This window comes from Calidris pugnax, unplaced genomic scaffold, assembly GCF_001431845.1.
Source record: "Calidris pugnax isolate Ruff unplaced genomic scaffold, ASM143184v1 scaffold161, whole genome shotgun sequence".
NCBI classification, from domain to species: Eukaryota; Metazoa; Chordata; class Aves; order Charadriiformes; family Scolopacidae; genus Calidris; species Calidris pugnax.
In genome coordinates, this window is record NW_015090955.1 from 837,437 (window position 1) to 864,421 (window position 26,985).

The window sequence follows — 26,985 nt, forward strand, 5'->3', positions numbered from 1 at the left end:
TTGAGGCCCCTTCCCTGGAGATATTCAAGGAGAGGCTCGACGAGGCCCTGGGCAACCTGGTCTAGTTGGGGGTGTCCCTGCTGACTGCGGGGGGGTCGGACTAGATGGCCTTTGGAGGTCCCTTCCGGCCTGGACAACTCTATGATTCTATGATTTCTGCTGGGATAAATCCTCATCCCTGGGCCGAGCTGCAGAGAGAGAAGCACCTTGGGGCACCCTCTAGAGCTCACTCCCACTTTCTTATTCCCCACTAATGGCTCAGTGAACCAGGAGTTTTAATCCCACAGGCCAAGCTGCTGGCATGGGATAAGATGCTGAAAATACCTTTCTTTTCCTGCTGGAGCTGAGGGAATATTCATGGTAGGAGAAGAAAGCAGCGCCCGGTGTGTGCCTGTGGCTGAGCTTACCTGCTCCTGGCAGTACTGGTAAGGGTTGGGGTCGTAGGAGGAGCCTCGGATGCCGATCTGGACCACGCGGCTGCAGTCCAGCAGCCCTTCCTCCACGCAGCGCCGGAAGGGGGTCCCGTGGTAGATCTTCTCCCCCAGGGCTCTGTCGCCGGTGTCGGTGTGAGCATCCACGTGCACCAGTCCCAGGGGACCATGCCTAGTCGAGAGAGGGTGGCCAGGTTAGTCCCCACCTTGTGGCCCTGCCCACGCCGTGGAGAACAAACCAGGAGCCTTCCCAAGGTGTAGACCTTCCCAAGGCTCCTTCCCAGGTCCTTAATTCTACATCTCCAGGTTGGAAACTTACTTCTTTGCCACGGCCTGCAGGATGGGGTATGTTATGGTGTGATCTCCACCTGCAACAGGACAGAGAAGAGGCTGTGACACACCCCAAGAGGTGCTCAGGGCTCATTACCTTTGTTCCCAGAGGATTTTTTTCCCCCCTCACATCCATCCTGCGCTTCTTTATACACCCCAGGGCTTCATACCCAAAGGAAAACCTGAGGCTCTCAGGTGCAGGTTGTTTCCTCTCCCCTGTTCCCTCCTCGGGAGGACCAGAGACACATCACTGCTGGCAGGGGCAGCCCGTGGAGCAGGACCCTTGCCCAGGGCTATAAATAGGTGTTTGATTCACTTCTGAGAACGCAGTAACTGATAATTTGCCCCACTTTATACGCTCCCTTCGTTTAGCCATGCCAAGCTGGGACAGCTGGGAACTTGAACGTGTGCCCAAATCATGCCCCGTGCAAAGCAGCACGGGCTGCTGGGTGCTGAAAGCTTCCCAGAGGGGCACAAACCGCTCGTGCTTTGGGACACCAAAGCACTAAAAGCACCCTGCTGACCAGACTTGTGCTTGAGCTTCAGGCCATGCACTGAAACAGTCTCTTGGCTGACCCATTCTCCCCGTTTGGGGCAGCCCGTGGAGCAGGACCCTTGCCCAGGGCTATAAATAGGTGTTTGATTCACTTCTGAGAACGCAGTAACTGATAATTTGCCCCACTTTATACGCTCCCTTCGTTTAGCCATGCCAAGCTGGGACAGCTGGGAACTTGAACGTGTGCCCAAATCATGCCCCGTGCAAAGCAGCACGGGCTGCTGGGTGCTGAAAGCTTCCCAGAGGGGCACAAACCGCTCGTGCTTTGGGACACCAAAGCACTAAAAGCACCCTGCTGACCAGACTTGTGCTTGAGCTTCAGGCCATGCACTGAAACAGTCTCTTGGCTGACCCATTCTCCCCGTTTTTTGACACAGGAGGCACCAGGGATGGCAGGAATTTCAGTAGAGAGAGGGTAAATTTACCTGTGATTCACCCATTTGGCCCCTTATTTAGCCCAACACCCCGTGCAGGGGACAGATTCCTCGCTCACCTTCCCTTCAGACTGAAGGAGGGGAGGAGGAGAGGGAGTTTGGATGAGCAGGGGCCTGGTGGCACGGCAGGGGGACGCGGGGTCCTTACCCAAGGTGAGGGGCACGCAGCCGGAGGCCACTATCTTCTGGTAGGACTCTCGGATGAGGCGGCAGCTGTCGGGCAGGTTGTAGAGGTTGACATTGACGTCCCCGATGTCAGCCACCCGCAGGGAGTCAAAAGGTGCTGCCCTGGTGCTGCCGTTGTAGCTCCTCACCATCACCGACTCGGCACGGATCTGGCGGGGGCCGAACCTGGGGTAGAGAGAAGAAAACAGCCAGGAAAAGCTGCCGGGCAGTTCCTGATGCTCTTCCCACAGGAACAGAGCCATTCCAGAAGGCTGGAGTGAAGCACTGGCTCCCCCAGCACCCCCTTACCTGGCTCCTGGCCGATTGGAAGTGCCCGTGTCCAGAGGGACGCCCACAAAAGCGGCATCCAGTCCCTCCGCCGACGCCTGGACGGGCAGTTTCATCATGGAGCACACCCCCACGGGCCGGGCCACGAAATGGGCACTGGGGGGCACGTTGAACCGTGAGCCCCAGCGGCAAAAGGTCCCGTGTCCCAGGGCCAGGCATTGGAGGAGCCCCGTGGATGTGCCCAGCGAGGAGCCAGAGGTGGCCAGGAGAGCTGGGGACCACGAGCCACGGCGCGGGGTGGCCGCCGCGGCAAACGCAGCCAGCTTGCGAGCACGGTTTGCGGCTTCCCTGGGCAGCAGCTGGCTGCAGCCAGCCCAGAGCCCACTCCTCACCCTGCCCCACATGCTCCGAGCCTCTGCCCCACACGGAGAAGAGCGAGAGGTGCCACGGAGCTCGTCCCCGTCCCGGTTGGAGCGCCGCAGTCGGGCAGAGAGCCAGGCACCTCGGCCATGCCTCCCTCCGCCCTCCCCAGGGTTCAAAGTGCAGCCCACTGCTCAGGGAAAGGCAGAGATTTGACCAGCCCCCTGTGTTCCCCCCTCACAGCCACCCCCTTTTCCCCACAGCACCCTCTGCTTCCTGGCAAACACCAGGAACAAACGCAGCAGCCTGAGGATTAGAGCGACAGGGCAAGAGGGATGCGCTGGGAAACGTTCCTGTTTTGACCCCCCTCCCCTTGGGAATTTGCAGAGAGTAAAGCAGCATTTGTTGCTTTAACAGCATGTACTTTTAAAACTGCACTTTTCAAAAGCATCCAGAATGCTGAAGAATCATAAACATGTCTCATTAACAAAAGGCAGGCAGTGAAACAACAGAAAGAAACCAAAGTCTAACCTCAGCAGAACGGCAGACAGACAAAGCGCAAGCAAATGAGGAGCAACAACAGGGATTTAAGAACCAGAGGCAGTGCTGCAGGACCAACGTTTTAGGCCATTTTTGAGGCCAGAGAGACCAAATGAGACGATTTCCAGGGAAATCAAGTTTGCAGTGTCTGGAGTTAACCGGCAGCTCAAACCCTGGTTGGCCTAATAATGAGGTGCTTGAAATCAGAGGGCTCCGGCTCCTAATTTCTGCTCCCTACTCGTGGGGCAATTGGATCTGGGAGGAAAATCAAGGGGGGAAAAAAAAACCAGCAGAAAGCCCACTCCACAGAGTTGGTTTGGATGTGGAATGTGTGTATTCCACACCTGGTACTGCAGGATGAGGAAAGACAAGAGGAGCTGTGCCTTGCTGAGCTAACCAGCTCCAGCTGGCTCAGAGAAACAGCAGAAGGACAGAAAGAGAGGTCAGAGCCAAGATCTACCAAAAAAGCCACAGTATCAGCTCTTCCAAAAGCTCCAGAGACAGTGTTTGAGGAACTGGCATCGCTGCTGGATCTGGGTGCACAGAGCACATAAATTCAAGGCAGCCATCCCAGCTAAAAACACGCTGCAAGAGCTCAGAAAAAACCTAAGAACTAAGAAAAAGCAGCAGCAGCAGCTTCTTTTAGGGTCAGACCAAGATTAGAAAGTTCTTTTTCTGCAACTTTTACCCCGAAGAGCTCATTTTCCGTGTTTTCCAAGGCTCTGTGCTCTTCACAGCCCCAGCAGTGTGCCACGTTCACAGGCAGGGCTGTTCCATGGCTGAACCAGACGCGTGCGAGACCTTGATGGCACGTCACTGCGCGACGATTAGGGACACCAGCCATTTGACACACCACCACATTGACCTGGAAACTGCAGGAGCAGCCAGAGTTTTACCACTCAGGAGGGGAGAAAACAGACACATTCAGGAGGCAAGGTCTCCTCCTCATCAGGAAACTCCACTTGGTGGAATAAAATAACAGGTTCTGGGGATGGGACTGGAAAGAGCAGAATGATCTTTTAAGACACCACCGAACCAGGACCACGTGGCCCCAGAGGTCTCCACAGCCAAAACCCACGAGCAGACATCAGCCAGATTCAGAGAACCCACTCAGCAGCAGAGCTTAACCTTATATTTATTGTGCACCAACTTTCTCCCCGAGTTCCTCTGAACACAACTACAGACACGAAATCGAATGATGTTTTCAGAAACACCACCGTGGTTGTTCAAACAGGGATGTCTCTCATCCTTCCTGACCAAAGGATATTACTTCATTATTAAACACAATGAACAGGTATTTCAAACAGAAGAGCACCACACTAAACTCTTTAAGCAGGGACTGCTGCTCAGCCCCGTTTCGGTCACAAAATTATCCCTAAACTGGACAGTTTGACTTGGCCTTGGCCCCCGCAACAGCAGTCACTGCACAAAAACAAGTTGAGAAACAAATATAAGCAGGTTTTGGGTTCATTGTACTCGTGCTATTTTGCGTACAACTAGCGAGGTGTTTACTGGTGCGTTATCGTACGAAGTGAGCAGCTCCTGATGCTCACCCCACCAGTCAGCACCTCACTAGGAGGCTTTTAGGCGGTTATTTTATAGCAAGATACATCTGTGGCTGCAGGGAAATATCACCTTAAGACCACCCATGGCTTCCCTATGAAAATAAAGATTGCACATCCCTTTGTCAGCTCAGCTTTCTCCGTGTATTGTTTAAATCCGTGATGCTTCCGTGTAAAGAGCAGTTAGACAGTGCCTCCTGCCACACACATCCCCTTCTGAAAGGGAACTTGCTTCATTCAACACACGACTTCGAAGTCAACTGTGAATTCCCAAACATGAGCAAAACCAACCACGCACCTCAGGACACCTGCGAGGTCCTCAAACCCTCACCAAAAGAGTAAGGAAGCGAGGGCATTTCCTCCAGCAGAGAAAGAAAAGCTAGAGGGAAACTCAAAAACCTCTCAAACACAGGCCTGCAGCTTTGTTCCCTAAAGCACTACAGGATTCCAGGCAGGCAGAAAAGACAGATTCCTATGTGCATTTAAAAAGTGCCATTTATCTATCGCACGGTCATGCCCCCCCGATGGTATTCTTCACCCAGACCGGCTTCTCCAGGCCAGCAAGAGGAACAGTGCTGCCCAGAGGTCTTCATACTCCAGGTTTGCCAAAAAACACATCTTCATTTTGGTTTCTACCCGGCTTTTATCCACCAGCCTGTCGGTGAGCAAAGCGGCCGCAGACTGGCAGAGAAGCCAGGCGATCATCTGGTCGGGTTTGAGGGCCTTGGAGGCCAGAACACTTTCACCCCAGAGGCTCAGGTGAAGCACGTTTGCAGCCACTCTGGCAGACAACCTCTGTGAAAGGAAGGAGAGGGAGGATTAGCTGATCATGCTGCAACCCCTGACTTTGATAGCACGTAGTATCTACACTGCCAGAAGTCCCCCTTAAGGCACCGCAAAGTCTGTGTGAATAAAAAAGCTCTTTGGTGCTATTTATTATTGGAAGCTGGACATGATCCCCCCCCAATTCAAGGTCCAGCCCCTGACACAAATACCCACTGAATTCCCTGAAACTATTTTCAGTGGTTCCCAGTGAGAGGACGAGGGGCAACGGGCACAAGTTGGAACAGAAGAGGTTCCACTCAAATATGAGGAGAAACTTCTTCACGTGAACAGAACCCTGGAACAGGCTGCCCAGGGAGGGTGTGGAGTCCCCTTCTCTGGAGATCTTCAAGCCCCACCTGGATGCTCCTGAGTAACATGCTCTGACAAGCTCTGGGTGGTCCTGCTTTAGCAGGGGGGTTGGACTAGATGATCTCTATGGTCCCTTCCAACTCTAAACTTCAGTGAAATTCAGTGAAATTCAGTGCCCTAACTGTACTTCAGCAAAGACCTTTTGTTTGCCTTTGATCGTTATCTAGACTGCAGCGAGACCTGGATTCCAGCCCTCAGCCCTCCGGGGTGACATGATCTACAAATGATACTCCCAAAGGGCGGGTCAGACAACTTGTGCAACACAACAGCTTCTCACCTTGTTGGGATCCCTCTGAAGCAGCATCTTTATCACTTCCTTCACCTCAAGGGGCACAGGATCGGGCAGGCTCGGCAGCTGGTCTTCCCGATAACTCCTGCTTTCCAGACTCGAGTCCCCGTGGCCGTAGAAAGGGTTGGGCAGGCCCAGGATTTCATAGGCAATGGCTCCCACAGCCCAAGCATCAGCTTTACTGTAGTTGATGATGGTGCCCGGGCCAGGGGATGCTGTGATCACCTGTCACAGAGATGGTGATGGTCAAATGAACAGCTCAACTCTGATTTTCTTTGCTCTCTACAACTACATGAAAGGAGGTTGTAGAGAAGCGGGGGTCAGTCTCTTCTCCCAAGGAACAGGCGATGGGACAAGAGGAAACAGCCTCAAGTTGCACCAGGGGAGGTCCAGATTGGATATTAGGAAGAATTTTGACACTGAAAAGGTTATGAAGCCTTGGAATGGGCTGCTCAGGGAAGTGGCTGAGGCACCATCCCTGGAGGGATTTAAAAGACGGGTTGACATGGTGCTCAGCGACAGGGTTTAGTGATGGTTTTTATCAGTTAGGTTGATGGTTGGACTGGATGATCTTAAAGGTCCGTTCCAACCTGGACAATTCTGTGATTCTATGATTCTCTACTAAAATGAGTTTTCAAAGGGTTGAGTCAGTATTTCCGCTGTAATAAACTGAGACTGAAACCAAAGCTAGGGTTCATCTAAATGTCTGGTGTGAATATTCCCTGTTGGAATGCTCTAGACACTGCTCAGCCCACCAGGGCACTGGGAGGAGTCTGGTCATTGTGACCAGGCTTTAATTGTTTCCCCAGACCAGCATTCACAGAGTCCTGAGGGCTATTTCTCTCTGGGATTTCAGGCTGACAGGAGACAGGTGGATAAACAAAACACTGCACCGTAGGTGGATAAACAAAATACTGCACCAGCACTTGGGCAATGGGGCTTGGGGTCAAGCAGACAGTTAAGGGTGTTTTCCCTTTTATGACGGTTATCATCAGCGAAATAAAAAGGAACTGCACACCATTTCACAACCACCTTGAACTTCACCCAAAAACTACTGGCGCAACACAAGGGCCGCCGCATAAACTTCTTTAACAGCCACATAGAAAGGGGCCACAGAAAAAAGACTGAAGAGCAAAGGTGGGTTGGATTTTTTTGTGGGAAAGGTCAATTCTGCCTCCTAACACTGACTGACAACCTTTTAGCGCTCAAGGTGTCTGTTTAAGAGCTGCTCAGCACAGCTCAGAAGGGTTTTTTTTTTTATTAAAGCAGAGATGTTTAGCGAGTGTAACTCAAGTTAGGACAGAGACCTCCTACACCACTTTAGGGGACACAGCTCCCCATGAGGGAGCACAGGGTGAGATCAGTTATGCAGTAACCAGCTATGGGTCCTGCCTTCTGTGACCCAGTTATGTCAACAGGCAGGAAGGGGTAGAAAACAATCGATCCGATCGCGGAGGCTTTCAGCAGAAAATAGGGACAAATCACAGCAAAGTGATACACCCTGACACCCTCCACTGCTTCTAGACCCAATCCTACCTGTTTGGAAAACAAATCGTCTGAGGAGCGGCTGAGGGAGTTGGGGCTATTTAGTATGAGGAAGAAGAGGCTGAGGGGAGACCTCATCACTCTCTACAACTTCGTGAAAGGACACTGTAGAGAGGTTGGTGCTGGTCTCTTCTCACAGGTAATTAGTGACAGAACGAGAGGGAACGGCTTCAAGCTCCAACAGGGGAGGTTTAGATTGAACATTAGGAAGGAATTTTTCACCGAAAGAGTGGTCGGGCATTGGAACAGGCTGCCCAGGGAGCGGGTGGAGTCCCCATCCCTGGCTGTGTTTAAGGGCCGTTTAGATGCAGTGCTGAGGGACATGGTGTAGGGGAGGACTTTGTAGAGTAGGGGAGATGGTTGGACTCGATGATCCCAAGGGTCTCTTCCAACCCAGATGATTCTATGATTCTATGATTCTACCCTTTTCTGAGTTCCTATCACAGCCTGCACCACAGCTGGGGGTGAAACTTTTTGGTCTCACCAGCAGGAAAAGCAGAAAACCAGCAACACAAACCTTAACTACAGGGGGATTTACCTCGGGTGCCATGAGACAGCCGTTGCCACCCCGATCCACGTAGGAGCTGGTGAAAGGCAGTCTCAAGCCCAGGTTTTCATCTGCCAAACAGCAACCGAAGTCGGTGATCACCAGCCAGGGGCAGCCAGCTGTGAACGACACGGGGCAAGCAGAGTCAGTGTTTGCTTTGGGGGTATCTGCTGTCCATCACACAGACACCAGAGACACTCTCCAGGAACCATCTCAAAACCCCCAGGAATCAGCACAACCGCACGCTGTTTCTCCTCCGTGATGTTAGGTGAAATATTAGTTTTATTAAAACAAAAACTTGTTATTTCATTTCCTCTTTACACAATACTACTGCTCCACGTGGAACGTGTCTCTCACAAAATGTCGTGGATACCATAAAACTGAAGACAACGTTAGAGACTCATCCATGATGGAGGAACATATTCATCTTTTTTCCCTTTGCTTTTACCTACAGCAAAAGCTACAGATATAGATATATACATCTAGACTTAGTGATAGCAAAAGGACAGAGAAACTTTGTATTTGTTACCAGTCCTTGTCCTGATGACAAGTCAAACATTGCAAAGAGGAATCATTAATTCTCCAGACCCGATACGGAAAAATCAATGCTTCCCATCATTCCTAACCACATTCAGCTTTGCTCCAGAGCAGCTTTTCCTTCCAGAAAAGAAGGATGGCATTAGTAATGCTGAAAACCTTCCCCCGCTGCTGCACCAAGACCTTTAATTACACAGATCTGGCTGCCTGCTATTGTTTCCTGCCCATTCAAATCCCAATCACGCTAAAAAAGAGCTCAGGTAATTAAAATCTCCGTTAGAGAGGCTGACAGGAGAACAAGATGATGGAAAAGCTGCTTTGGGCTTTAACGCTGTGGGTTCCCTTGATTTCCAATCGACGTTCCATCATCCCAGGGTGCAGCACTATTAACCTGACCCACCGAGAGGTGAGATTTTAAGAACCACGCTGTGTTATTTGGCAAAGAGCCTGAAGCAAAGGCACCTCCAGCATCATTGATGTCACTGGCGTTACTACATGCTCATCTGCTCCAGCCAACATCCGCTGTGCAAACCTTAGCAATACCCTGCATCCCTCCACCTGATTACAGCACCATGCTCCTTTTTCAAGTCTGTTTTAATGATCCAAACCCGAGGCAGTGACAGGATAAATGACTTCCCCAGTTCTGCAGTGACAGCAAGCGCTAAGTAAAAACTAACACTGAGATTCTTCAAAGGGTTTGATGCTCGTTTTTCCCCCCAAAACGTGCGTCTGGGTAGGAATTCTCCGAATACCTACATGGCTGCATCACTTCTGTCTGTTACTTAATTGGCAATTCTACTCACAGATCCACCTACCAGAATCAAATTCAACCAGGATGTTGTCAGACTTCAGGTCTCTGTGTGCTATTCCGTGTCGAACAAGATGGTCCACGCCTTCCAAGAGCTGTAAAATCATCATCGTGGAGAGACGAACATCTGGACTGCTCTCCCTCAGGTACTGGCGCAGGGTGCATGGGTAACTGGTCAGAACAAAGAAAAACTCAGAATTAGCATCCTGGAAGCTTAATGCTTGCAGTTTGACCTCAGTGCTGGCTGGGATGCAGCACGCTCACAGAATGATACAGGGTTGGAAGGGACCTCTGGAGATCACCTAGTCCAACCCCCAGCCAGAGCAGGTCCACCCAGAACAGGTCCCACAGGAACGTGTCCAAGGGGGGTTGGAATGTCTCCAGAGAAGGAGACTCCACCACCTCTCTGGGCAGCCTCTGCCAGGGCTCTGCCACCCTCACAGCAAACAAGTTCCTCCTCATGTTGAGATGGAACTTCCCACGTTCAAGTTTGTGCCCATTCCCCCTCTTGTCCTGTCCCTGGGCACCACTGGAAAAAGACCTGCCCCAACCTCTTGACACCCACCCTTGAAGGATTTATAAGCATTGATCAGATTCCCCTTCAGTCTTCTCCAGACTAAACAGACCCAAGTCCCTCAGCTTTTCCCCAGCACAGAGATGCTCCAGGCCCCTCAGCATCTTTGTAGCCCTTTGCTGGACCCTCTCCAGCAGTTCCCTGTCCTTCTGGAACTGGGGAGCCCAGAACTGGTCCCAGTGCTCCAGATGGGGCCTCCCCAGGGCAGAGCAGAGGGGCAGGATGACCTCCATCAATGCTCATATGTGCCAAATTCTTCCTGACCTCCACGATCCCTTCCTACCTCCCACCCTCAGCCTGACACCACTGCCCTGTCTGCTGCTCTCAAATCCTCTGGTTTGCAACAACACCCACCACTGAATTTTTGGCACTCTCACCTGAGATCAACAACTGCAAATAAAATAAGCCTCTTAAATGCCATGGCAAAGGGCTCCAGTAGTCACTCTAAAAGGTTTTTATATGTTAGATTTTGGATGAAAGAGGAGGCAGATTAATAATGCAGATTGTATGAGCAAAATGAGATGTGCTCATCAGGTGACAGAACATATTCTTGAAATACAGAGAGGACAGAGCACTTCTCCAGCCGCAGGCAGAACAAAGGAGTGCGAAACAGAAGGTGCTTTTCCATCAATGCCACTGCAGTACCCATTCAAAACCAAAACCCATCTGAGAAAGCCAGAGATGCCGAGCCCTAATACATCTCGTTACCGATTCTACTCCATCTCTAACTGCGTGCTCACACTGGGGGTGAAGTTCAGACTCAGAAGGGCAGACAAACGGGGACAAGCTCCACATTTCTTACTTCAATTTGGGGTAATTACTAAAAAGAACAGCTTGTCTTCGTTGTCGAACAAAGAGTTAAAATCTCAAGGACTTGGAACAAGTCTCAGGAGGCATTTCCAAGAGCGCACTCCGCTCTTTGGCAGCAGCCCAGGCCAAACCTTTGCCAGGACCCGTGCAGCAGCAGAAAAGCCCGAGTCGCATAACAAGCATCTCTCTACCTACTTCTTCATCACCAAGAAGAGCGTGCGGCTGTGACCGATCCCTCTGGGATTCAGGCTTAGAGGAAGAACATCGGGATAGTCTGCGAAGGCTCCGGGCAGCAAAGGGACCGAGGATGTGAACGCTCGGATCACCTGGATTATATTCGGATGAGGCTGCAACTTCTTCCTCCCAAGGACAGGTTTTCTGCACAAAAGTACAGATTCCACAGATTACATCGGCCTCCTGGTCAGTTGGGATTTATCAGACGCGTCTCTTGTTATTTCTGAAATTACTTCTCATTAATACGGCCCGTCCTCCCCACCCAAGGGTTCCAAAGCTGTGTGCAAACAGGTTTATTCTGCAGTGAAAACCTTATTAGAGAGAGCATTAAGGCTGCCCGGTACAGATTACAGGACTGCACGTTAAGCAAATATTCAAACGCTCGCATCCTGGAAACCATACAGTCAGAAAGAACAGCAACAGCAACTTCCCTGCCCTCACGGCCAGTTTCCTAACTGGTGCCTCAGCCCAGCGTTCCTCACGTCGATGCAGAGCACCCTCAGCCTGAGCAGGTCCATGGCAGGCACGGGCAGGTCTCAGCTCTCTCTCCTGAGTTCAAAATCTACCCTGGTGCTTCCCACAGCAAAGTGAACCATCCCCAAGGCAGTGCTGTGCACCAGCAGAGGGTACACACACCAAGACTACACCTGTGGCTGTTAGGACTCTGTTGTAACTGGGTTTTCCCTACACACAATGGTTGAACAGGAAACACTGGTGCTTTACCAGTGCAGAAAAAGCAGTTTTGCTGGAAACCCTTAACCTTAACACACAACCTTTAATTTTATTCAAACCTTACTAGCCCTCCCATGCTGCTAACAAAGGCAGAGCTCATCACAGGCTGCTTCTCAGTTCAAAAAGAGCTACAACAGCTTTAGAGAGGAAAAAACACCAAAAACAATTACTTTGCCAGACATAAAATATAGGTCAACTTCACACCGTATCAATTTAGACCCTGTATTTTATGGCAGGGCCAGGAAGCACTCACTACAAGGAAAAGCAGGTTACCTATCCATAGCTGCAAAACAGATCTCTCCCCTCTCCTCTCCTGAATGTCAAATAACCCCCTGGCTGCTCGGCTGCGCTCTCGGTTAGCGACGTACCACACAGCATTCATTATTCATTTCTATTGGCAGCTGAGATGGATTTGAAATTTAAATCAGACAATCCGGACTGTGGACTCCATTGTTTCAAACTGAACAAAAAGATGCATTTGTCAACAAAAAGATAGCTAACTCAAGATTATTTAAGTTTCCATGCAATTTTTCCACCCTCAAGAGTGGAAATTGAGTCATTTTCCACTTTCTTTCTCGCCAGTTTCCCTGCACTAGTAGTTTCCACCCCCCTGCCCAGCGCCCATTTTACAACCAAACCAGTTCTAGAATATTACAGTCGAACTGCATTACAGTCAAATTGTTTGATGTTTAACACAGTCAAATTGTTACCGATTACAGGTGTATATTTCTGTAATTAAAAAGCACCATGACACGCATTTAAATGATGTTTAATCAGAAGTAGATCCTCCCAGACTTTAACTCTGCAGATATCAAAGCGTTTTACACATGGGGGAACTAAGACACTGGCCACTGTCACCCATCAGACCAGTGGCAGGACCCCAGTTGGTCCCCAATTACTGGAGTGACCTTCCAACACTGTTCTGGGCTACACCACCTGGTACAGTTCAGCTGCAGCTATTCCCCACACACCAACACACAGTGACACAATCTGCTCCTCAGCCTTTAACGAGGCTGTGGTAAATCACTATTTGAACAGTGGTATCACTACGTGGTTTCCTAACTGTGCAGGGGGAAAAGCACACCACAGAAAAACCCCCAAGGCAGCCAGCAGCCCGTCCCTGTGTGATGCTGGAGGTGTGTGGCACTTAGGAAGGCACCATCATTTGGACAAAACACCTACACACACCTCCTGAGTCATTACGAATCCCAGGGCTTTGGTTTTATCTACGTTCAGGACCAACAAGGCTGTGGTAAATCACTATTTGAACAGCGGTATCACTATGCGGTTTCCTAACTGTGCAGGGGGAAAAGCACACCACAGAAAAACCCCCAAGGCAGCCAGCAGCCCGTCCCTGTGTGATGCTGGAGGTGTGTGGCACTTAGGAAGGCACCATCGTTTGGACAAAACACCTACACACACCTCCTGAGTCATTACGAATCCCAGGGCTTTGGTTTTATCTACGTTCAGGACCTATTACAGAAAACTCTTAACAGTGCCACAAAATTAATTGATGTTTAAAATTAGTGTGTGACCATTTGAGAATCATCACCGCCTCCATCGTGACTGTACCTGCGGCCAGAGACAGCTCCATATTCTCCAGCTAAGGCGACCCTCGTGGCTGGAACAAGCTCTCGGCCCATAGCATCGAGGATGGCTTCACTTGATGAACCAGCCTGCAAAAGCAATTCCACACCACTCCGAAATCATAGAATCATAGAATCATTGAGGTTCACCACAGAAAAACCCCCAAGGCAGCCAGCAGCCCGTCCCTGTGTGATGCTGGAGGTGTGTGGCACTTAGGAAGGCACCATCGTTTGGACAAAACACCTACACACACCTCCTGAGTCATTACGAATCCCAGGGCTTTGGTTTTATCTACGTTCAGGACCTATTACAGAAAACTCTTAACAGTGCCACAAAATTAATTGATGTTTAAAATTAGTGTGTGACCATTTGAGAATCATCACCGCCTCCATCGTGACTGTACCTGCGGCCAGAGACAGCTCCATATTCTCCAGCTAAGGCGACCCTCGTGGCTGGAACAAGCTCTCGGCCCATAGCATCGAGGATGGCTTCACTTGATGAACCAGCCTGCAAAAGCAATTACACACCGCAGGGGTTTGAGCTCCCAAATCATCCAGCCTTCAATACAGACTGAAAGCAGATAATCCTGGCGCTGTGTCTGAAGTTAGATCAACTGAGAGCGGGTAGAAGGGACTCCCTTCTCTACTTTGAAAACCCGGGAAGGCAACTAATTATTTAAATAATTTACCACGGCATGTGGCAAGGCCTTAACTTGCAGAAAGAAATCCCTTTGTCTCTTCGGATGTATCCTCAACTGTGAGCACTCTAAGCTATACATTAACACGCACTTTCACCTTCCAAATCTGACTGGAAAAGCCCACAGCCAAATCCCAGGGTATTTCCAGAGCCCAAGGGATTTCAGATGTTGGCATTTTGGAAGACTCTTTTAGAATATCCACTTGTCACATAGTGCCACAAAACCTCTTCCATGTGGAAGCCACGTAAGGCTCATCCAGCCTTCAATACAGACTGAAAGCAGATAATCCTGGCGCTGTGTCTGGGGTTAGATCAACTGAGAGCAGGTAGAAGGGACTCCCTTCTCTACTTTGCAAACCCAGGAAGGCAATTAACTATTTAAAGAATTTGCCAAGGCACGTGACAAGGCCTTGAATTGCAGAAAGAAATCCCTTTGTCTCTTCGGATGTATCCTCAACTGTGAGCACTCTAAGCTATACATTAACACTCACTTTCAGCTTCCAAATCTGACTGGAAAAGCCCACAGCCAAATCCCAGGGTATTTCTGGAGCCCAAGGGATTTCAGATGTTGGCATTTTGGAAGACTCTTTTAGAATATCCACTTGTCACATAGTGCCACAAAACCTCTTCCATGTGGAAGCCACGTGGATTTTTTTCAAATGTGGAATAGCCACATTGAGGGGGTGGATGATCAGAGAGTCACCCCAGCTGGGAAATCCCAGCACAGATCTCTCTCATTCACATCAGGGCAAGGCTGTTGTCCCACCCCCAGCCACACTTTGCAGGAGAAAATCTATTTCCATCCTGATGCCGACAAGGACACCGATCCCAAGCCACCAGCAGTGGCTTTCCACTTCTTGCACCTTGCCATTACAGCCAGCTTCAGAAAAGCTTCTCTTCCAGAAACATCACCTCCATAACCAACACCTCCACCGCCAGCAGCTCCCAATCCCCCATTCCAAAGGAATGACAAATGCTAATTACCTTGCTCTGGGACTGCTCACTAACAATCCCTGTCCCCAATGTCACATATCAACAGCTTTATTTTGACACGCTCACCATGCGCTACACAATTAGTGCTTTTAAAATTGAAGTATTTCAGCCGGGCTTCCCCGGTGACAGAGAAGGAGATGAAGAACCGACTCCTTACCGAGATGTTCCACATCATTTTGATAGCTAACGGGAAAGTCTCCTTGGGTTGCTGGCTCACCACGGGCTCCTCTTCAGCTGCCTGGGAGGCCCAGCCACCGTCCTGCTGCACGACTGGCCCCTGCCCGGCCACATCGCTGCTCTCTGCGTGCCCCCGACGACTGCTGGAGAAAGGAATAGCTGCTTCGTACACAGCAGCACTGCAGCCCTTCCCGATGGGTTGGCCAATGAGATATTCCTCCAGCTTGAAGCCCTGCCAGCGGAAGGAGCTCAGGGGATCTTTCTGCGGCTTGTTCTTTCCGACAAACACTGTCTGAAAAGAAGACGACAAGGGAACGGTAAAAAGCTCGCTTGGTTATTCAGGACTTCCCAACGAAGGAGAACTCCCTGACTGGTGAGGCCTCACCTCGAGTACTGTGTTCAGTTTTGGGCCCCTCACTACAGGAAAGACATTGAAGTGCTGGAGCGTGTCCAGAGGAGAGCCACCAAGCTGGGGAGGGGTCTGGAGAACAAGTCCTATGAGGAGAGGCTGAGGGAACTGGGCATGTTGAGTTTGGAGAAGAGGAGGCTGAGGGGAGACCTCATTGCCCTCTACAACTACCTGAAAGGAGGTTGTAGAAATGCAGGTGTTGGCCTCTTCTCCCAAAGGACGAACGACAAGACCAGAGGAAATGGTCAGAAGTTGGGGCAGGGGAGATTTAGATTAGATATTAGAAAGAATTACGTTACTGAGAGGGTGGTCAAGCACTGGAACAGCCTGCCCAGGGAGGTGGTGGAGTCACCATCCCTGGAGGGATTTAAGAAACGTATAGACATGGCTCTTCAGGGCATGCTCTAGTGCCCAAGGTTATTGGTTTATGGCGAGGTGTTGAGTGTGGGGTTTAGTTGGTGGGTGCGGTGTTTTTGGTGGGCGTTTGGTGTGGTGTGTTTTTTTGGAGGTTTTTTTTGTTTTTTTCTTTTTTTTGTGGTTGGACTCGATGATCTCAGAGGTCCCTTCCAACCACTAAGATTCTGTGATTCTGTGGTATTTACGCATCCCGCGGGGTCGGTCCTGCCTGAAAGCCACAATCCAGCTCTAACCCTTCGGCTCAAATCACTGTAACCACAGGGAAAATAATTCACAGACCATATATTTTTGTCTGAAACAAATTACCCCTAAAACAGCCTTTACCACAGGTGCCCTTTCCAAGGGTGCTGTAGATGCACAGGGGAAAAAGAACAGGGAGGCAAAGTCATTTGCTAATCTAGAATATAAATATGTTTTGTAAAGACAAGTCTAATTAAATACTTCCAAAAAGACCTGCACTATTACACTTTTCTCCCCCTCCATAAATAAATCAGGCAAATAGCATTTAAAAGAAAATCCAATTAAAAGCAACAACAGATGGAAAAACAATGCCCTGAGCTTTTGTGGCAGCCAAGTATGAGGGTTGTTTGGTTAAAGGAAAAGAGAATCAGTGACAGGAGAAAGCAGGGGGAGGAAATCACAAGAGACAAGAGAAAACAAAGCACAGAAGGGCTGTCCTGGAGTTTAACCACAGCATTCATGATTGTACAGTTCTGGTGGTGCCACAGCTGTCACCTGGAGCACGTAAGCAAGACAGGCTTCTCTGTGAGCTACAACCCTGACGTGCTGGTGGCCGCCCTAGGGATGTGCCCCATGGCAAAGGGACACAGATTCAGGGCTGGCTGAAAGGGGAAGACAGCAAATTTAACCACCCTGCAAGGGCAGGGGAGATAAAACATCCTGAGAAACTTCAGGGAAAGGCAGAAACTCTGCAGGAAGGCGTTTGTCTGCCGGTTAGTGGGGCAGGTGACAGCTGGCACCAAACACCAAAGGTCTATTTTTACCCATGAAATATGTTCAGCACCATCCGTCCCCAGTGCCCTGCCAGCACGGCCTGCCCCAGCCTGCGGGGCTCCCGTCTGGCTCAGGGAGAAGGGACAGACCCGGGGGCTCAACACCAGTCTCCTGGGACATGAGACCCCCCCCATCCCCAGGGCCCTGATGCCCTCCCTTTGCTGGGGGACAGGGAGTGAGGGGCTCCCCAGAGGCAGGACCCCTTCATACCCACTTTAGGGTGGTGAGAGGCTTCCACAGTACCCCATTTTGGGGGAGGAAGAGATGTCTGTGGGGCTGTCACAGCAGTCCGTGCGTTGGGGATGTACCTGAGGGCTGCTCATAGCAGTCACCCCCCAACTTCCTTGGGGAGGTGTACCTGAGGGGCTCCCCACAGCAATGACCCCCCCCTCTTATTCATGAGGGGTGTGTGACAGGCTCCCCAAAGCAAGGACAACCCCCCCCCCCTTCATGGAGGATATTTGAGCCCCTTTATGGATTGTCTGAGGGGCTCCCCAACAGCAAGGACACCCTGCCCTTCATGGAAGATGTCTGAGGGGCTCCCAAACCCAAGGACCCCCCCTCTTCCCCTTTATGGATGTTGTCTGAGGTGCCCCCAGCAGCAAGGACACCCTCCCCCTGCTCCACAGAAGATGTCTGAGGGACTCCCAAATGCAAGAACCCCCCTTCCCCTTTATGGATAGTGTCTGAAGGGCTCCCCACAGCAAGGACCATCCCCCTCCCCTTCATGAGGGGTGTGAGGGGCTCCCCACAGCAAGGACCCCCTACCCTTCACGGAAGATGTCTGAGGGGTTCCCAAACCCAAGGACCCCCCCTTCTCCCCTTCATGGAGGGTTTCTGAGGGCCCCGCCATAGCAAGGACAACCCCCCTTCATGGAAGATGTCTGAGGGACTCCCAAATGCAAGAACCCCCCTTGCCCTTTATGGATAGTGTCTGAGGGACTCCCCACAGCAAGGGCCATCCTCCTCCCCTTCACGAGGGGTGTGAGGGGCTCCCCACAGCAAGGACCACCCATCCCCTTCATGGAGGGTATCTGAGGTGCCCCCAGCAGCAAGAACACCCTCCCCCCCTTCATGGAAGATTCTGAGGTGCCCCCAGCAGCAAGGACACCCTCCCCCTGCTTCACAGAAGATGTCTGAGGGACTCCCAAATGCAAGAACCCCCCTTCCCCTTTATGGATAGTGTCTGAAGGGCTCCCCACAGCAAGGACCATCCCCCTCCCCTTCATGAGGGGTGTGAGGGGCTCCCCACAGCAAGGACCCCCTACCCTTCACGGAAGATGTCTGAGGGGTTCCCAAACCCAAGGACCCCCCCTTCTCCCCTTCATGGAGGGTTTCTGAGGGCCCCGCCATAGCAAGGACAACCCCCCTTCATGGAAGATGTCTGAGGGACTCCCAAATACAAGGACCACCCCTTCCCCTTTATGGATAGTGTCTGAGGGACTCCCCACAGCAAGGGCCATCCTCCTCCCCTTCACGAGGGGTGTGAGGGGCTCCCCACAGCAAGGACCACCCATCCCCTTCATGGAGGGTATCTGAGGTGCCCCCAGCAGCAAGAACACCCTCCCCCCCTTCATGGAAGATGTCTGAGGGGCTCCCCACAGCAAGGACCCCCTACCCTTCACGGAAGATGTCTGAGGGACTCCCAAATGCAAGAACCCCCCTTCCCCTTTATGGATAGTGTCTGAAGGGCTCCCCACAGCAAGGACCCCCTACCCTTCACGGAAGATGTCTGAGGGACTCCCAAATGCAAGAACCCCCCTTCCCCTTTATGGATAGTGTCTGAAGGGCTCCCCACAGCAAGGACCCCCTACCCTTCACGGAAGATGTCTGAGGGACTCCCAAATGCAAGAACCCCCCTTCCCCTTTATGGATAGTGTCTGAAGGGCTCCCCACAGCAAGGACCCCCTACCCTTCACGGAAGATGTCTGAGGGACTCCCAAATGCAAGAACCCCCCTTCCCCTTTATGGATAGTGTCTGAAGGGCTCCCCACAGCAAGGACCCCCTACCCTTCACGGAAGATGTCTGAGGGACTCCCAAATGCAAGAACCCCCCTTCCCCTTTATGGATAGTGTCTGAAGGGCTCCCCACAGCAAGGACCCCCTACCCTTCACGGAAGATGTCTGAGGGACTCCCAAATGCAAGAACCCCCCTTCCCCTTTATGGATAGTGTCTGAAGGGCTCCCCACAGCAAGGACCCCCTACCCTTCACGGAAGATGTCTGAGGGACTCCCAAATGCAAGAACCCCCCTTCCCCTTTATGGATAGTGTCTGAAGGGCTCCCCACAGCAAGGACCCCCTACCCTTCACGGAAGATGTCTGAGGGACTCCCAAATGCAAGAACCCCCCTTCCCCTTTATGGATAGTGTCTGAAGGGCTCCCCACAGCAAGGACCCCCTACCCTTCACGGAAGATGTCTGAGGGACTCCCAAATGCAAGAACCCCCCTTCCCCTTTATGGATAGTGTCTGAAGGGCTCCCCACAGCAAGGACCCCCTACCCTTCACGGAAGATGTCTGAGGGACTCCCAAATGCAAGAACCCCCCTTCCCCTTTATGGATAGTGTCTGAAGGGCTCCCCACAGCAAGGACCCCCTACCCTTCACGGAAGATGTCTGAGGGACTCCCAAATGCAAGAACCCCCCTTCCCCTTTATGGATAGTGTCTGAAGGGCTCCCCACAGCAAGGACCCCCTACCCTTCACGGAAGATGTCTGAGGGACTCCCAAATGCAAGAACCCCCCTTCCCCTTTATGGATAGTGTCTGAAGGGCTCCCCACAGCAAGGACCCCCTACCCTTCACGGAAGATGTCTGAGGGACTCCCAAATGCAAGAACCCCCCTTCCCCTTTATGGATAGTGTCTGAAGGGCTCCCCACAGCAAGGACCCCCTACCCTTCACGGAAGATGTCTGAGGGACTCCCAAATGCAAGAACCCCCCTTCCCCTTTATGGATAGTGTCTGAAGGGCTCCCCACAGCAAGGACCCCCTACCCTTCACGGAAGATGTCTGAGGGACTCCCAAATGCAAGAACCCCCCTTCCCCTTTATGGATAGTGTCTGAAGGGCTCCCCACAGCAAGGACCCCCTACCCTTCACGGAAGATGTCTGAGGGACTCCCAAATGCAAGAACCCCCCTTCCCCTTTATGGATAGTGTCTGAAGGGCTCCCCACAGCAAGGACCCCCTACCCTTCACGGAAGATGTCTGAGGGACTCCCAAATGCAAGAACCCCCCTTCCCCTTTATGGATAGTGTCTGAAGGGCTCCCCACAGCAAGGACCCCCTACCCTTCACGGAAGATGTCTGAGGGACTCCCAAATGCAAGAACCCCCCTTCCCCTTTATGGATAGTGTCTGAAGGGCTCCCCACAGCAAGGACCCCCTACCCTTCACGGAAGATGTCTGAGGGACTCCCAAATGCAAGAACCCCCCTTCCCCTTTATGGATAGTGTCTGAAGGGCTCCCCACAGCAAGGACCATCCCCCTCCCCTTCATGAGGGGTGTGAGGGGCTCCCCACAGCAAGGACCCCCTACCCTTCACGGAAGATGTCTGAGGGGTTCCCAAACCCAAGGACCCCCCCTTCTCCCCTTCATGGAGGGTTTCTGAGGGCCCCGCCATAGCAAGGACAACCCCCCTTCATGGAAGATGTCTGAGGGACTCCCAAATACAAGGACCACCCCTTCCCCTTTATGGATAGTGTCTGAGGGACTCCCCACAGCAAGGGCCATCCTCCTCCCCTTCACGAGGGGTGTGAGGGGCTCCCCACAGCAAGGACCACCCATCCCCTTCATGGAGGGTATCTGAGGTGCCCCCAGCAGCAAGAACACCCTCCCCCCCTTCATGGAAGATGTCTGAGGGGCTCCCAAACCCAATGACCCCCCCTTCTCCCCTCTATGGATGTTGTCTGAGGGGCTCCCCACAGCAACGACCCCTCCTCCCCTTCACGGAGGGCGCCCGAGGGGCTCCCCGGAGACAGGCCCCGGCCCTGGGCAGCCCGCCCCGAGGGGACGCCGCACCTGGATGTGTCGGCACGCCGCCTCGGCCCGTCGCTGCTCCTCCAGGCGCGGCTCCACCAGCCCCAGTGCCATGGCCAGAGCTTGGCATAAGAAAGGGCATTTGGCTTTTGGTGGGTAACATCCCCCAGCTCACCGGAACACACGGGCGACGGAGGGGGGGAACGGAGCGGGGAACGGAGCGGGGAACGGCAGAGGATGGCGGGGAACGGCGGGGGATGGCGGGGAACGGAGCAGGGCACTGACCGGGACACGGCGGGGCACAGCCCCGGGATTTGCGGGACACAGCCCGGGGCACCACCCGGGACACGGAGCAGGGCACAGCATGGCGTGGAGAGGGGCAGAGCACACGATAGAGCAGGGAACAAACCCGGGACACGGAGAGGGGCTCGGCCCCGGGGCACGGCAGGGCACAGAGCAGGGCACGGGTCACAGCTCCGGGCACGGCCCAGTGCACAAACTGGTGCACGGGGGGGGGCACAGCCAAGGTACAGCCCCGTGCCCATGCAGGGCACAGCCCGGGACACGGCTGGGTGTGCCTTGTGCACAGCAGGGCACGGACTAGTGCACAGCAGGGCACAGAGCATGGCACTGCCCTGGGCACGGCTCGGGCATGACCCTGTGCACAGCAGGGCACACACTGGTGCATGGTGTGTGACAGCCCAGTGCAAGGCACAGCCCTGGACATGGCCTGTGCACAGCAGGGCACACACTGGTGCACAGAAGGGCACGGAGGAGGTACAGCCCAGTGCCACGCAGGACATGGCCCGGTACACGGGGGCACAGCATGGAGCAGAGCCTTGCCCTTGGCATGGCTTGTGCACAACCCCGTGCACAGCAGGGCACAGAGCATGGCACTGCCCTGGGCACGGCTCGGGCATGACCCTGTGCACAGCAGGGCACACACTGGTGCATGGTGTGTGACAGCCCAGTGCAAGGCACAGCCCTGGACATGGCCTGTGCACAGCAGGGCACACACTGGGGCATGGTGTGTGACAGCCCAGGGCAGCGCACGGCCCTGGGCATGGCCTGTGCACAGCAGGGCACACACTGGGGCATGGTGTGTGACAGCCCAGGGCAGCGCACGGCCCTGGGCATGGCCTGTGCACAGCAGGGCACACACTGGGGCATGGTGTGTGACAGCCCAGGGCAGCGCACGGCCCTGGGCATGGCCTGTGCACAGCAGGGCACACACTGGGGCATGGTGTGTGACAGCCCAGGGCAGCGCACGGCCCTGGGCATGGCCTGTGCACAGCAGGGCACAAACTTGTGCCCGGTGAGGCACGACCCAGTACGTGGCAGGGCACGGCCCAGGGCATGGCTGGGGGTGCCTTGTGCACAGCAGGGCACAGACTAGTGCACAGCACGGCACAGAGCATGGCACTGCCCTGGGCATGGCTTTTGCATGACCCTGTGCACAGTAGGGCACACACTGGTGCATGGTGTGTGACAGCCCAGGGCAGGGCACGGCCCTGGGCATGGCCTGTGCACAGCAGGGCACAAACTGGTGCACGGTGAGGCACGACCCAGTACGTGGCAGGGCACGGAGCAGGGCACAGCCAAGGTACAGCCCCGTGCCCATGCAGGGCACAGCCCGGGACACGGCTGGGTGTGCCTTGTGCACGGCAGGGCACGGACTAGTGCACAGCAGGGCACAGAGCATGGCACTGCCCTGGGCACGGCTCGGGCATGACCCTGTGCACAGCAGGGCACAAACTGGTGCACGGTGAGGCACGACCCAGTACGTGGCAGGGCACGGAGCAGGGCACAGCCAAGGTACAGCCCCGTGCCCATGCAGGGCACAGCCCGGGACACGGCTGGGTGTGCCTTGTGCACGGCAGGGCACGGACTAGTGCACAGCAGGGCACAGAGCATGGCACTGCCCTGGGCACGGCTCAGGCACAGCCCAGGGCACGGCCCAGAGCCCTGCCCTAGGCACAGCTTGTTGTCCTGGTTTCACCTGCGATAAAGTTCATTTTCTTCCTAGTAACTGCTGTGTTTTGGAGTTAGTGTGAGGTCGTTGCTAACACATACTGGTTTAGTTGTTGCTGAGTAATGTTTATATTAAGTCATGGATTTTTCAGCTTCCTGTAGAAGCTGAGAGGGAGCACAGACAGGACACGCTGGCCAAAGGGATATTCCATACCATAAACGTCACGCTCAGTATAGAAATGGGGGTTGGTGGGGGGACAGGAACCCACAATCACTGCTCCCAGAGAGGCTGGGCAACTGAGCACGGGGTAGGGAGAGCACCTTGTGTTCTATCACTGTATTTTGTATACTCTTTTAGCCTTATTATTGTAGTTGCTCCATCCCTGGAGGGGTTCAAGGGCAGGTTGGAGGGCGCTTGGAGCGACCTGGGCTGGTGAGAGGTGTCCCTGCCCAGGGCAGGGGGTGGCACTGGGGGGGCTTTAAGATCCCTTCCAACCCAAACCATTCTCTGATTCTATTATTATGTTCCTCTTCCGTTAAACCATCTTTATCTCAACCCAAAAGGAGGGGTTTTCCCCTCGTTCCTCTTCCGTTCCTGTTCTGTTAAACCATCTTTATCTCAACCCAAAAGGAGGGGTTTTCCCCTCCTTTTCTCTCTCTTTTCTCTCTCTGTTCTCTCTCTTTTCTCTCTCTTTTCTCTCTCTTTTCCCTCTCTTTTCCCTCTCTTTTCCCTCTCTTTTCCCTCTCTTTTCCCTCTCTTTTCCCTCTCTTTTTCCTATTCTAGTGAGCGAGTGGCTGTGTGGTCCCAGTTGCTGTTGGGGGTTAAACCCTGACACTTGTGCACAGCCCAGTGCACACACAGGGCACTGAGCAGGGCACGGAGCAGGACACGGCCAGCGAGGGCAGGAGGACACTAGCCATATGGCCAGCAGTGCCCTGGCCACACTCTGGGCTATGCCACGTTCTGGTTGTGTCCTGCCTGCACAGCCAGTGTCCCCCTGCCCTGCCTGGCAGCGGGGCAGCCCCAAGGCCCAGCTTCTTCCTTCCCTGTGATTGATTCATCATTTGACTGCAAATTGCAGGAGATAAACCAGGACTGCTTTTATTTCACTCGGGCGTAGGCAGTAATGCCCAACCCAGCACCCGTTTGGAAATACAACACATTAATTTTTCATTGTGCGCAATTAAATTAATCACACAGTCAGCAAACGGCATGACTGCGGAGACACCAAAACTCCCCAGAAAACTCTTCTCCCTCTTCGTCCCCACAAACGGAATAAAAGGAAGAAAAACAAGCCGGAGAAAAACGAGCAAAGGACACGCTGAGGGCGATAACCATCCAGTTCCAGCAAATCTCCTAATCTCAACTGGCTTATTAATAACCACTGGGGTTGGTGGAGCTTTTCCTCTTGGCTTTCACTTCTCCTTCAGAGCTAAAGAATCCAGCATTTTCCCAAGCAATTTCGGTACCAACAAGCCCAAGCTCGAGCCATGCCTCAAACCCTTTTCCTCCTGGGATCTCCCCCCTCGCCTACAGTGAGATTGGGACACTTCTTTTTTTTTTTTTTTTCTAATAACAGGGAATTTCTACAATTTGATTTCGCCATTTCCCTGGGGCGAGGTGGGGCCGGCATCTGCGAATCAGCGCGGAATCAGAAATCGAGCGAGAGGAATGGATAACTTAACACTATAAACACATTTCCCGTTGCATTGTCCCCAAAAAGCCGCCTACACACCGGGGGATTTGGGGAAAACCATCCTCCCCTGCTGCCGAAGGGCAAAGGCCGGTGTTGGCCGCGCTGCTCACACCTTCTTCAGGTCCTCGGGGCCGAAGGAGAGCGGCAGCAGCTCCTCCAGCCTCTTGACGATGTAGGTCCCATCAGCTTTGGTCAGGTAGACATCCCAGTCTGTGCCAAACTGGAGGAGAAGAGGGAGAAAAAGTGCCTTGCTGCAAAACCTGCACTTCTTCCTCAAATTCTTCAAATAATCCTTTTTTTTGGCCAGGTTCGTGGCGAGCATCCCCCTCTATTGCATGTATTTTGGGGTGGCTTTTCAGCATCGTCTGACCCAAGGGGTATTTTGGGCTCAGATCTTCCATTTTTGTCTCCCCACCTTGCCCCAGGGTGAGTCCTGGTGCCTCCAAACCTGATGAATCCGGCCACTGAGCTGAGCCCCGTGGCCCATTAAATATTAACCACCCAAAACCAGGCTGCAGGTGCCAGGGTGCCCATGGGGAGGAGGGAGGTAAGAGCAGGATGGGCTCTGTGGGGAGCTCAGCTTTTTGCAGGAAAAGCCCCATTTTCAGGCTTGGCAGAGCCGGGGCAACAGCTCCGGGGCCAAACTCTGCTCCTGGGAGGAATTAAACCCCCTGGAGAGGGCGAGTTAATGAATTACCACCCATGGAACAGGGAGGAATCCCCCTTTCCCAGAGAGGGCAATTTGAGGAGCCCAGAGTTGGTTCTGGGGTTGGGGACAGGGGCTGCAACGCCCCATTTGTACTTCCAGGTGTTTTGGGGGAGATGCCTGGGGTCAGGGGACAATGCCTGGGTTTGGGGACGATGCCTGGGGTCAGGAGATGTGGGGTCCCCTCGTGAACACTCACCTCTCTCATCACTTGTCTGCAGGCACCGCAGGGTGTGATGAAGTCCCTCATGTCACTGCCAAAAGAGAAGGGAACAGAACTCAGTCTTGGGGCGGGGAGAACACCTGTAGAAGACCTTCATCCACCAATAAATAAAGAGCGACAGCGTATTTACCCCCAAACATACTCCAAAAAACACGCAGAATGCTGCTTTCCCCCCCAAAAAATTCTCAGAAGCTGCCCCTTGGGGTTTTTCCTGCTGCCCCCCCTGCCCATCCCTCGGGGTGCCCTTACCTGGCAATGGCCATGGCCTTGAACCTGGTGTGTCCCTCGGAGATGGCTTTTTGGATGGCGGTGCGTTCGGCGCACACCCCCAGGCTGTAGCAGGCGTTCTCCACGTTGCACCCTGCGGGGAAGCCCCCAGCAACCCCCCTCAGCCACCCTGAACCCCACCAGCTCCCCTCTGGGTCATTTTGTCCAGTGGCGGGGGGTAGGGTGGAGGAATTTGCAAAAAAAGCCCCATATTCCCTGTTCACCACCCTCTTGCCAACACATTCCCCGCTTCCCCTATTTATTTCCCGTATTTTCCCATCCGCTGCGATCTTTGGCTCGGTCTGGGATGGTGACTGCCAAGAGGGGGAGGGTGGGGGGAGGGAACCAGCACCCTGTTCCCTCTGCACCCCCAAAGGGTTGCATGGGGGACCCCAAAACCTAAAGGATTGGGGGTCTCACAGCCCTGGCTTACCAGAGAAGATCTCCCCGCCGGCAGTGAGCAGCGCGGCGCCCACCGGGAAGCGGCTGTAGGGGCAATAGGCACAGTTTTTGGCCTCCCGGCTGCGGCGCAGAAGGAGCTGCAGGGATTCCTCCTGGGGTCGCCCCGGGGGGGCAGCGGGGACCGGGTGCTGCCCGCCACCCTCCTCCATGCCTGCACCCTCCTGCTCTGCTCGCTGACGCCGCGGTTAAATATTTCCTCGCCTGGAAAAAATAGGCTGGCCAGCCCCGCCGGGATAACGCCCCGGCACGCAGCCGACGGCCGGGAAGCATCCCCAGGGCCAGCCCTGACCCCCAAAGCATCAGGCTCAGGGGGTGCCCTGCATGCCTTCCCGACCCACTGTTCTCATTTCTTCTAATTTCTCCCTTTTATTTGTTTTTTCTTTTAACCTCCTCCTCTCCCCGTCCCGACAGGGCATTTTTTCTGCCGCTGCCTCGGTGGTGTTTGTTTTTTTTTTTTTT

The 26,985-nt window shown here is 53.3% G+C and overlaps 3 protein-coding genes across 3 annotated transcripts in view; all 3 read right to left on the reverse strand.

Moving 5' to 3' along the window:
• The window catches only part of AGMAT (agmatinase), a 5,006-nt gene extending 2,290 nt beyond the window's left edge, over positions 1-2,716 (reverse strand). The window contains exons 1-4 of the mRNA XM_014952047.1: positions 2,226-2,716; positions 1,900-2,102; positions 751-799; positions 408-603 (exon numbers count right to left, since the gene is read on the reverse strand). Coding sequence (XP_014807533.1) covers positions 408-603; positions 751-799; positions 1,900-2,102; positions 2,226-2,608 — 831 coding nt within the window. The 5' untranslated portion in view covers positions 2,609-2,716. The remainder of the gene's footprint in view (positions 1-407; positions 604-750; positions 800-1,899; positions 2,103-2,225) is intronic.
• Positions 2,717-4,221: 1,505 nt separating this feature from the next.
• Positions 4,222-21,325, reverse strand: PINK1 (PTEN induced putative kinase 1). The gene is made up of 8 exons (XM_014952090.1): positions 21,243-21,325; positions 15,370-15,681; positions 13,927-14,030; positions 11,166-11,348; positions 9,594-9,757; positions 8,233-8,360; positions 6,138-6,374; positions 4,222-5,461 (listed from the first exon to the last, which is right to left on the reverse strand). Exons 1-8 carry the CDS (start codon positions 21,312-21,314, stop codon positions 5,201-5,203), a joined length of 1,461 nt encoding a protein of 486 aa, XP_014807576.1. The 5' UTR covers positions 21,315-21,325; the 3' UTR covers positions 4,222-5,200.
• Positions 21,326-24,247: 2,922 nt separating this feature from the next.
• On the reverse strand, positions 24,248-26,752 carry LOC106893847 (cytidine deaminase-like). Its single transcript, XM_014952095.1, has 4 exons — positions 26,498-26,752; positions 26,047-26,158; positions 25,774-25,828; positions 24,248-25,088 (listed from the first exon to the last, which is right to left on the reverse strand). Exons 1-4 carry the CDS (start codon positions 26,673-26,675, stop codon positions 24,975-24,977), a joined length of 459 nt encoding a protein of 152 aa, XP_014807581.1. The 5' UTR covers positions 26,676-26,752; the 3' UTR covers positions 24,248-24,974.
• Positions 26,753-26,985: the final 233 nt, after the last annotated feature.